The 12,592-nt window shown below is 37.3% G+C and overlaps 1 protein-coding gene across 2 annotated transcripts in view; it reads left to right on the forward strand.

The window, feature by feature from the left end:
• The window catches only part of snx17 (sorting nexin 17), a 37,535-nt gene that overhangs the window by 20,301 nt on the left and 4,642 nt on the right, over nt 1–12,592 (forward strand). For both annotated transcript variants that reach the window (XM_066676527.1, XM_066676528.1), the window contains exons 7-11: nt 3,699–3,786; nt 6,957–7,026; nt 8,804–8,896; nt 9,800–10,003; nt 12,351–12,479. In XM_066676527.1, coding sequence (XP_066532624.1) covers nt 3,699–3,786; nt 6,957–7,026; nt 8,804–8,896; nt 9,800–10,003; nt 12,351–12,479 — 584 coding nt within the window. The remainder of the gene's footprint in view (nt 1–3,698; nt 3,787–6,956; nt 7,027–8,803; nt 8,897–9,799; nt 10,004–12,350; nt 12,480–12,592) is intronic.

A 12,592-nucleotide genomic window follows, 5' to 3' on the forward strand; every position in this document is an offset into this window, starting at 1 on the left:
TGCTGTGCTAATAGCATCTACTCTTCTAAAGAGATTTATACTAGATGCTTGTGTATGTTTATTTATTAATAATATGTTTTCTGTATATGATACTATTCAGCGTTGAGAACAATTAGTGAGATCAGTTACTGACTGATCTTGATGCTCTAACACTTCAAAGAATGCAGTACTAGGGAATTTTATACCCCTCAAGCCCACACTTGGCAACTGAGCATTGTGACCTTAAGCTGTGAATTTAATAAAAATTTCTACCTGATTAACTTGGCTTCAGATTTATGCTGAAACAAATTTGATCCTCTTAACAAAAGGAGAGATTTGAAGCAAAGCCCCCTTTTCAGAGTGTCCAGTGTTTATTTACAGCTAGGTGTAAATTAAGGAGAGTTTTTGTAAGCCTTTGTTAGTATGACATGCACAACTTTGCTGTAGCCTGATTATTTCAACAGACCATTGACTCTCAGTAATTATCAAGGTGTTTATATCGCACTTTTTTAGTAAATGCTAAGTACAAGGTGATTAGATCACATTGTAATATTAGTCATGCTTAGTTGCCTTGAGTCCTGTTCACTATAGAACCACAGCAAAGGTTGAAAAGGTGTTTTTACTGACTCATCAGACCCATTGTCCTTGACTTGAGAGTTAGTTCTGCATTACATTTCTGGGCAGGTGCGCGTCAGGCTACGGCGTAGGTTCGACGCAGTAGTATAAATTGGGCTTTATACTCCCAGGTTCTTAGTGCGCCAATATAACTTTTTTTTTTATTATTTTTTTTTATTTTTTTTTTTTACACATTGTTTGATTAATATTTTTTTTTTAACTACATTCTGTCCTTGATGGAGACTGATGCTTTATAACATATGTACAGTAGTTAGAGTTAAGAGGAAGAGAAAGATAGATGTTTATTCATTTTCATTTCTAATCAAAAAGATCAGTTAGTATATGTTATTCATTTTTCAGCAGCAGAAAAAAAATATCTGAAGATATTTTTAACAGAAAATTCACAAAGAACACCACAAATTAAAATAAGGTTAACAGTCCGGAATTGAATAATACATCATATAATTGGAAAAAATTCCTAACCATGAAGTATAGATTAAAATGTACAGCAAGAAATCATACATAACTTCAGACACAAAAAATAAATAAATCAGGGTGCTGGGGAATTTTAAAATGTATGATCATACAAATGGGAAGATGATTAAGTAGGCAGTTAATTTACAAGGAATTTTTTTAAAATATTTTTTTGGTAGATAAATAAATTTTATTCTTATGTTTCTTTATCTTTCAACACATTTATTTAGTTTTACTAGCATCAGAGCCATTAATTCCTTTGATGAGAGTAATTTAGGTATTTCTGGTTAACATTTTGTTGTTCCACAGTAGTGTTGAAACATTATGATGCAAGTCAAATTTTACTTAAATAGGCATTGTCTCCTCTATAATCCTCTGCAGATGTCTGTCGGTCTGTCTGTCATTACTGCCGTCTGTGTGTGTGACTGTGTTTGTACCAGAGTCCACGTTCTATTTATTGCTGCTGTAAATAACAGTCTGCACATATTCCTCTCTTCACTTTGTTAGCCATTTTGTAAATTTTGGATACAGGCCATCGAGGAAGCCTTTGTTTTCTCTGGGGAACACACTCCACTTCTTCACTTCCTTTGCACTTCCTTCTTTCAGTCCCCTCTGTTCTCATTCTCTACAATGCTGCTTGATGCCAAACACTTCCTTGGAATAAAGCATAGGATTATGGCAAAATCCATTCTTTATGGAGGCCCTCTATAAGCCCACAGCAGCTATAGAGCAGGTTCTGGCATCATTGTCATTATTGGTGTTAGTTCATGGATTGAAAGATAGAGGGGGAGGAAGGCGAAGCTCCAAATAGGATGAATGTCTTGGCAGTCCAAAGAGGGAATGTAAGAAAAGGTTTGTGCCAACATGTTCAGCAGCCAATCAGTAAACAAACTGGTGCTAAAACAGATAGCATGTGAAGGAAATTAAAAATAAACCTTGTTAGATCTGCAAATTCCTCATGAGATTACAGTCTGCTGTAAACTTGTATATTGCCTTTAGTCTGCTGGGGTTAATAGCTAAAACATGGACCTTTTTTACAGCAGTCCATACAAGTGTTTATTATTGAAATTTTAAGAGATGCAGTTTTTGTTCCAACCTGTTGAGTTGTCAGAAACAACACCCATGTGACGTGACATCACGACTACAACCACCAAAATGCCTCCTTAGTAATTTCAGGAAAAAATTGCCTTTGACGTACAAATCCAAAATACTGCAATTATATATTTCCTCTAAATCATTCAGTTGGTCTGTGTCACAATACAAAATTATGGCTTCTGCGTATACTAGTAACAGTTCTTCAGATAAATTTTGCTGGTTCTTCAGATAAAGAACAGCTAAAAATATGATATAGTTCGGTTCCTTTATGGGAAACTGGTTTGTTTGGTCAATAATGTGTACTTCCTCCCAATGGCATATTAAGTGAAGCATAACTTAACTGTACAATTAAAAACTGCCAGGTTTATAAGATTGAACTTAAATAACATTCACTGAGGATTACATAACTTTGGGCTCATCATTTGCTCAAAAACAAGTGCTCATGCAATTGTTAGCATCAAAGCATGACCTCAAAACACACTTCCTTGGCTAGGGCACAAATTATCCTATAGGCAAAGAGGAACAGCACTCTCCTCTCTCAATTCACGACTGAGGTGCCCTTGAGCAAGGCACTGAACCCACAACTGCTCCCCACTTTGGGTGTGTGTTCACAGCCCCTAGTGCACTAGTGTGTGTGTGTGTGTGTGTGTGTGTGTGTTTACTGCCACAGATGCACAAATGCAGAAGACACATTTCTTTTGTATGTTGAAAAATGACAAATAATTAAAAAAAAAAAAAAAAAAAATTCATTAATTAAACTTACACAGCTGCTTAGGTAGTCAGGATTAGCTTTATTCTGTGGATAACTTGTTCAGAGTCCACACTTTTTTATTATTATTATTATTTTTTAATATAAAAGCCTTGCTCACATATACCTTATCACAAGTCAGGTTTTCTAGCTAAGCCTATGCTAGACTGCAGTTCCATTCGATGTGTTGTGGATATACCAAATAATTGACAAATAGAAATGCCCAATGATTAGTTGCATTTTGATGGTTTGTTTTAATTTCATTTTCAAAGCCATGGGCGTCCAGTTATTTCCCCATCTGACCATGTATTTTAAGTAAAATGTCTCCAATATTAGTGTTTTCACATATCAATTGATGACCTTTGAGGATGATGCCTTGACATTAAGAGATATTTGGAAACAATTTGATTAAATTTTATTAGAATCACCCAGCATTAACTGTTGAAAAAAGTGGTGTTTTGCTCAGCAAATTTGTATCTTTTAAAATAAATTGCAAAGTGTCTTTTCAGCTCTCTATCCCCTAGCTGTCATCTTCCCCTTCTTTTCCTCATCTCTAGAGAAATAGAAAACAGACTCTTTAAACAGCTGCAACATCTACCCGCTCCCTCCCTTGTGTCCATGGCCTGCCAACTGATAAACATGTTTTTGTGTCCTCTTGGGCTGTGGCCAGATGGATTCTCGTCATCTCTGTACTTGTTCTTGTTGTTGAATGTCCTTGAAAGCACTCCTACGCTCACTCTTCTACTGTCTGTCTTTTGTCTCCATGTTGTCTGCCATGATGCCGCAGTTGTGAGAAAGCTGCAGGAGTTCGAGCTGCCCTATGTGTCAGTGACCAGCTTGCACAATCCAGACTACCATATTGTCCTTCGGAAAAGGTACAGCAACATATCCCAATGTGGAAGAACTCTCAACCTGCTTAACCAGTCATGTTGATTAAAGTAATTCAATATATATCCAATATATACATGTTATTACAGTAATTCACAATAAAGTTTTTGGAGTATCATCCTGTTTTGGAGCATCATCCAAGTTCAAGTTCAAATCCAATAGAGCAGGGGTCCCCAATTACATTTTCCAAGGGCCACATCCAACCAACATTGCAAAGGCAAGGGCCAGTGTGTCATTCTCATACTATTTAATACAGTACGGGTCATGAGATTTCATTTCTCTAATCATATTATTATTACAATGATTATGATTATTATTAAGCCTATGTAAATAAATAGGCCTAGCTAACTACAATTATTTGATTTTACTCACCATTCAATGTGAGAAGTGACAGCAGTGGGTTGAAACAAAAGAGCTGAAATTGAGGCAGTGCTCACTGATTTGTTTGCTTTCACTTTTTGGCACCAGTGCCATTAAGCCCTGGTCACATTGGGTTTTTTCATTACACTTAGGCTGTTTCTCAATACAAAGTTGGAACTGCCGTACTATGGGTCTACAAATTTGGCAAATTTAACTCGTGAGTACAAAGTTCTGTGGATAGGAGGCTACTGTACTGTCGTTCAGTAATTGGAATGCCAACAAACTTGATGAGTGGTGGGGAAAAGCCATCACACTGAGGTTGGTGTGAAATGCATTCTGAGATATCTGATGCTCTCAAGTCTAAATAAGTCTCATCCCAGTGCATTCTCTATAATACCGGCAAAAACACATCCGGGTATTTGGAGTCTACTTGGCTAGATGTGGACTTTTAATCAGGACAGGACTTGGGCTGCAACTGATGACGTTTTCCAAGAACCTGAGGACATAAGAACACACAAGACTGCCTATTGACAAACAGCTTTAGCCTGGTGAAATGAACGTGGTGTGGCCAGCAATCAGCGCTGTAAACTCTCCTGCATTTTGTCTCAGCAGTTTCACATCTGAAGAGCACTGCTATTCTAGCAGTAGCGCCGAAAAAAATTAGAAATTTCACGTGCAAAAATTCAAGGACAAACCCAAAGTAACTGTGGCTGTGTTGGCGTGGGCCAAATAATTTACTCTTGCGGGCCGCCTATTGGGGAACCCTGCAATAGAGCATAAATGAGACTGAGTATTTGGTTGTGTAGTACTGAGGAAAAGTGTGTTAAAACTCTTCATTTACATTTCCCTGTAACAGCTGCTTGTCTGCTGCTTGTCCCTTCAGACCCATTAGTGTCCTACCAGGTTTTTGTATTGGTGCTTTTCCACTATATGGTACCTACACTACTTTGCTTTTTACTTTTCCATTAGGAATATTTGGTACATGGAACTGGGTAATGTTTTACTACTTATTCGCTCATGGTTCCAAGCGAGCTGAGCAGGGACTAAAATGTGACATGAAAACACTGCAGATCGCTGCTTGGCCAGAAATAATCTCCAAGCTAGAGTAGCACTCACATTTTTTATCATCCAATTCACAACAGCCGCTTGTAAAACTACACTGTGTTATTTTGATGACGCGCTCAAAATAACACTCCTTGTAATTGTGGCTGACAAAAGAATACAATGAGAGATGGATTGTGCAAAAAAGAAAAAATAACTGATCTTTTTGAACTTTTTGGTTAATCTGGGTTCAGTCCAAATAACACAAAAAAAAAAATCACATGAAAACATGATGAGTAAACAGTGCTTAACATTACCTCTGCCATTGTTATAGTTTCCAGAGCCAAACGTTTTGTTACTGAGAGTGTTTTTTGATGTCACCAGCTACATTTCAGAGGAAGCTGTGGTAGGGGAAAAACGAACCAGGTACAGAGTCTATTTGTGTAGGTATAATGCAGTGTAAAATCACCATAAGTTAGGAGTCCCATTTTCTCCAGGGCTTTAAATATTTTTTGTACAATTTTGGGAAACTTATTTTCACTTAAACTATCCCTTTTACAAGTGGCTCATATAAATAATCTCATTGGAACTATGCCTTAAAATATGAAAAACTAGGACTTAATGGTTGTTTTGGCCATTTTTTATTTTGAATCTGTTTGAATAGCTGACAGACTATTCACTGGAGATTCTGTAGTCCTTTTCTCAGAAGAGTTGCTGCCCTGTCCTACTTTGTTGTAACATGCACATTTAGCATCTTAAAGAGAGTGCATGGGTTTACTCAGTAACAACATTAGGTTGGTGCAATTCATAAAGCTTTCTTGAAGCCTATGAAACTCCAAAGGCTGCTGATTTGGAGTCTGAGTACTGTGAGGGAGTGGGATTTATGGATTTCTTCTGAAAAACTGTATAGAAGGGCTTACTTGAAAAACGATATTATCAAAGCTTGCTTCTCTTCCCTTATTCTAGTAAACTCTCCTCATGTATTTGATAAATATTGATATTAGCTTAATTATTGATACTCTGGTGTGCTGTGTCTTTTGGCGAGTTTGATCAGAGTTGTGAAATACTTGCTGAATCATTTCCTCTCTACTTTTATCTTGATCTTTCTTTCTCTCTCTCTCACAATACTCTACCTCCACACTTACACCCACTCTACTTTCCACTGCACACTCTGCTCTCCTAGAAGAGGCACACACATAGTGGACTTTCCTTCAGTCTGACCCCGCTGAAGAGCCCCAGTCCTCCTGACCTACTTTTTCCACAGAGTGCAGAAAGCAAGTCTCCAGCCAGCAGCAGAACTGAGGGGGGTGTTTAAAAGTGAAGAGGAAAAAAATGAGTCTAGGTTATACAGCTGTTAGAGAGAAGAAAAGAGGAGCTAGAACTATAAACCTTTGACCAAGAAATAGACAAAACATTTCTGCAGTGGAAACAGTTTTATCACAACCTTTTCCACCCATCAGTTGTAGCACACTTCCAAGATGAACCTCATAATTTATTTTTTAAACAGTTATGGAAGATCAGTGTTAGATCAAATTTCAGCTGTATGTTGTCTCATACACTCAGGGTCTCATACAAGGTCAAAAATGATGTAAAATGGAATATAAGGCTTTTTAAATTTGCTAATTGGTAAACAGGTTGTTTACTGAAGTGTAGCACTGAATTGATTTAGCTGAATAAGAGCAGATCAAATATTTGGTGGTAGGTATTTCATTAGAGCTTTGGCCCAACCATCATTGCTTGTTTTCTTCCATTGCAGCTATTGGGACTCTACGTATGACAGTGATGTAATGGAGAACAGAGTGGGCCTTAACTTGTTATATGCTCAGGTAGGTACTTTTTATAATGATCTTTCAAACCAAAAATATGTTGCAATTTATTTTGTAATGTGTAGCTTGCAGTATTTTATAGCAGACATTTCTATAACCTCACTGGACGGAACATTGTTTAGAATCTTTTTTCTTAATTGTTTTCTATCCCCTATCTTTAAAAACAACATCAGATCTTGTCCTTTCTAGCACCACACTTCTTTAAAATGAGTTCACGTTTGTCGGTGTACCACTTCAGCATTGTATCTGCTGATGTAAATTGAGAACTGGGGTTGAGGTCAGTCAGTCCCAAATGATTTGCTGGTCATTCAGACTACTCCTGTGTAACATCATGACTGTTAAAATATTCACAAAGACTGATTAGCAAAATATTAAAATTACCTCCTTATTTGTTGTTCCTACAAACAAACGAGGTAATTCATACTGATATGGCTAATCTGTGTATCTTAACACTTTATAGTTATCATCCTGGAATGTGAAAATGGGAATATCAGTGTTGTATTCTGTCTCGCACAAAGTTAAAGGAAGAATTTGGATTTATGATTTATGCCAAGAGAATGATGTCTTTTTTTTTTTAGCTGACAGGACTACCACAGTTACTAAAACAATTGGATGCTTAAGCAAGTACTAGCGAAGAGAGATGCACAAGTCTAATTTTTGTCCAGGAAGCACAGTTTCTACTTGGATTCATAACCCTTTCTCTTATTCTTCTTTATATGGCAAATTATCCATGTTTCAGTGCACAAGCCCAGAATATTACTGTGTTAGAGCAGGGGTTCTTAACCTGGGGTTCGCGACCCCAAACATAATCCAAGGGGGGTCATGAAAGTGATGACGTTTTCACATATGAACTGCACAAAATGAAAAATCCGAATCAGATCTTATTCAGAGCCATTTCAATGTCTCACACAGATTCATTCACTGTTCTACTCCACTCTTCAACTCAGCAGATTTGCTCCTGCGCGTTAACAGTTTGCACGTCCAGATCTGCGTTAACAGTTTGCATGTCCAGATCTGCTTTAAAATTAAATGTTTTTTAGAAGGTGGCAGTGGAAGCGGGGCAGAAAAATGCTTGATTCCAGAAACTAAAAAGTCTCAACAGAAAAAAACATGAAAAAAATGTAGTATGGAGTATGGTTTTATGCAGACAAGTGATGATGCAGGCCCAGCCATCACACTAAGTGTGTAAACATAATTATATAATTATTATTATATTACTATTTGAAAGCAGTACCTTTTAAAAATGTGTTGGAGGGTGAGAGGTTGAATGGGGTGGTGGTCGTGAAATATTTTTAACCCTAAAAAGGGGTCGTACTGTGGAAAAAGGTTAAGAACTACTGTGTTAGAGGCTGGGCCTCAAAAACATCTAATATGATAGTCCATGATATTTTCTCTTTCAATACAATTCAGATGGTCATTTGTGCTTTACTCATGTTAACTCTGACCCTTAAGAGAAAGCCTGAAGCTGATGCATTCTAAACATTCAGTATAAAAGTATTAATCATTAACAAATGAATCAATTATTAAAAAATACAAAATGGTGTAATGAAAATAATTGATACTCTTTTGAATTTTTTGTTGGACTAAGAAATTTCGTAGGTGCTAAAATGACAAATATGTGCAGAACACCAGTTAGAGTAAGGGATTATATTCTGGTCTAGTATGCTGATTAAGATAAGCCATTTTAGGAGCACATGTAATCGCGCTATAGGTGGGTGTATGTTCACTTTGCAGTATTTTTTTTTTTTTTTTGGACACTGTTTTCCTCTTTCCTCAGACAGTGTCAGATATTGAGCGAGGTTGGATTCTTGTGAACAAAGAACAACACAGACAGCTGAAATCACTGCAAGAGAAAGGCTCAAAGAAAGAGGTGAGAATGAACCTCCTGAGCACAGACACTTTTGATCCCCTGTGTGTCTGCAGACCAGGAGCGCGCACACTCATTTTCTAAAGCTGGAAATGGTACAGATCAAAAGGACACCAGCAGGAAATGTCATTAATTATTGTTAGCATGATATTACATTTGGTTTTTCAGTACCAATAATGAACCTGTGGGCAGTGCTGATATCAACGCTAATGTGACTTTTTAATGATCATTTTTATTATTGTAAATAATTTTGCTTTTCAATGTTGGGGAACTAAAATTCAAAAGGTTCACAGAAAAAAAAAAAACTTTCTATCAAGTTATTTCGGCTGCATGTGCTAAGGTGTATCATTCGCTTACACAAGCATTCAACTGTGTGGACACAATTTGTGAAAAATACATAGAAAAGCATTACCAATAGAATGGAATTGCATACTCAGCCACAAAAGCCGAAGGTCAACATTTTAAAAAAACCAAGCCTCAGCTAGAGTGGAATTAACCCCCAAAGGCATTGGTCAGTGGAATAGTTGAACTTTATTCTCTGTAGTGATGGTGCTCCAGCCAGACCTTTGTCATCCAGAGCAAATTATTCAGTATCTGTACCTGACATCAGTAATGGTTGCAGAATGCAACCAGTTCTTCACACCAGTAAACTACAGTGTGGATTACGTATTTTAAAATAAGAGTTGTTATTATTATATAGTATTGTACAATCTATATTCAGTTTTGCTGTATGCTACACTCTTCTCTGCTAGATGCAATTTCAGATTTCCTCTGATATTATCTTGATGTTGGCCTGATACTGATCGATGCCTCCTCCAGCAAGAATGTCTTCTGGCCTTGTACTGAAATGCTAAAATTAGGATTGTACACATCTTTAATCATTCTGTCCAAATTTGTTGTGTACAGTTAATCAGATTGGCCCAGACGCTGAAGTACTTTGGCTATATCAAGTTTGACCCTTGCATCACTGACTTCCCAGAAAAGGGCTGTCACGTCATCGTCAGTGCTGGCAACAACGAGCTCAATTTTCACGTCAAACTTCCCAACAACCAGATGAAGGAGGGCAGCTTTAAAGTCACACGCATGAGATGCTGGCGGGTCACGTCTTCTGTAAGTGACTGAGCTATTAGTTTATACTAATAATGGAAATGAAAGACAATACATCACATTTTGTCACTACATGTTCCTGGGACATTTGCTTTGGCATTTGACGAGATTTGATAATGTTTCCAGGCAAGCAAAATAATACTAGTATGTACTGAATGCTATCTCCTCTTCAAAACAATTTGTCATTTATGTGAAAATGCTCAGCTGGCTCAGACACCTACACAAACAGAGCATTTCACAGAGAACTATGCCACTATATGGAAGGAAAACTGTATGAACACTGCACTTGGGTGGAAAATAGGCTTCACTATCATTTTTTTTTTCTATTATATTACTTAGGTTCTGTTCACTTTCCAATAGTTTAATCATCATTTGTAAATGAGATATGGGTTTATGAAGAATCTTTGTAAACGTCAAAGCATTATTTTCATATTAATTTAAACATTTTCCCTAGAATCTACATTTATATTTACAACTATTTATAGACATTTTACTAGTCTTCCAAAACATAATTCTTGTTTAATTGCACCGTCTTATGTGTTTCTAGATACAGCCACCTGTGTTACGATGGAAAATTACTGCAGCCATGTTGCTTACACCAGTGTAATTTCATGTAAAGTTTCATGTAAACATGTGACGCAAAACTTGAGGAATGCACATTTAATACAGTTAGAAATGCTTTTTCCAAACTGGGCGGAAAAAAATAATGCCAAAGTAGATTAAAAACTTGGGAGTGACTCAAGGCAGCAAGGCAAACTTCCTGACAATTTCCTTCCAACATTTTGCTGCAGTCATAGCAAGTGGGTGACTGTGTCTGTAGGCGCCTCTAGTGTAAATATTTCTGTTCTGGGTAGGCTTGGGCCAACTGTGACTGGCTAAAGAATCTCATTACGAAGAGTGAGCTCAAACAGCCATCAGTGCCAGCCGCCCATCCGTCTTACCCTTGGCTTTCAGCCATCTGCTTTGGGAGAAGCGCTGACTGCTGTGCTGTTTCCATCAGAATGCCTCTGCCTTCCCAGTTTGCTGTAGTCACAGGATATTAGCACTGCACTGTGGATAACATTACTCATCTTGCAATGTTTAATTTTTTTTCCTCCATAAGCACATTACAGATTGTTTTGGAGGCATTTCAGTTTGGGTGATGATTGGTGCCATGTAAACAACTGTTTTCACACATTCGCTGCCAGGAAATAGGGTACATTTATAGGTACAAAAATGTTCTTAATGTCCTAGCTTAAATGTGTTTTGCTAGTTAATTATGGTATTTTTTTTATCTGTTTACTGGTTTAACAGTTTTTAAAATAGAAAAATAAAATTCAATTTTGATGTAAAGTCCATGCTACTTAAAATAGCCAATGTTTAGGGTACATTGCAAAAGTAAACTAAAGAAGCACCTTTGAGGGTACCAACCCTTGCATTTATTACATTATCAAGTGCAACCTCTGACATCAGTTTTCAGTTCTGGCTTTTAGTTTTGCTTATCGACAACTTAATTTTTGTAACAGAATGACCACTTAGAGCCCTATCTATCCGTTTATAAAATCTAGGAATCATAATTGGATTTGTATTATTTTTATTTATATCATTGTCATTATTTAACTGTTTTGACCAGATTTTAAGGGGAATGGGACTAGAGGCATGGGTTCCTCTTTTGAGTGATGATTCCTCTGTGTTTCTTCCCAATGTTCTGACAGTTTTTCTTGCCACTGTCACGTCAGCATTCATCTTGGGCCTAGCACCCAAGTTTCTGTAAAGCTGACTGTTGACCATGTCAGTGGTTAAAAGAGCTATACAAATAAAACGGGATTAGATTGAATTAAACTGATTTAGGAGTCAATTTCAGACAAACAGAAGAAAACCTTCTACATTCCTCCTTGTTCTGGGGTGGGATGTGAACACGCTGTATATTTTTTACTGAGTCCAAATCCACACGGGTTTTAGTGTGTTCAGTGATCTATTAGCAGACAGGATATTGTCCCTGTTCTAGGATGCAGCAGCTCCAGCAAAAGCATGGCCACTGCAGCTCTGAAGCAGCAGTTTTGTTGCTAATGAGCACAGAAGAGGCACTAGGGTTCGTTTTATGAAATCTCTGTAATGAGAACAATAGAGTTTCCAAAGCCTTGAAAATAGATGAAAATTATTTTTAAGTTACGTGCCATTCTCTGAGACATCATCATGAATACTTTTGTAGATAATGAGGATACTGTCATTAGGGATAAAGTGAGAACAAATTGGAAGTTGATGGTAATTATGATGTGACGGGCTGTGATGATAACTGTCGAAAAGATTGAGACAAATAAACAGGACACATGATGGTTATGATGATGGTGTATATGCTTCCATTCTGTAGCAAGTCCCAGTGGCCAATGGCACAGCGAATCCCTGCAGCTCCAGCAAGTGTGAGGTCAAACTGGAACTGGCCTTTGAATATCTGATGAGCAAAGACCGGCTGCAGTGGGTCACTATCACGAGTCCACAGGTCAGCACTGCACCTACAGAACCCCTGCTTGTTTTGAAATGGTCTGAAATGTTTAATACAGATCCTTTTAATTGTATGAATACCTCAAACCTGGACTATGATGGTTCTCCTAT

This window comes from Hoplias malabaricus, chromosome 7 (assembly GCF_029633855.1).
Source record: "Hoplias malabaricus isolate fHopMal1 chromosome 7, fHopMal1.hap1, whole genome shotgun sequence".
NCBI classification, from domain to species: Eukaryota; Metazoa; Chordata; class Actinopteri; order Characiformes; family Erythrinidae; genus Hoplias; species Hoplias malabaricus.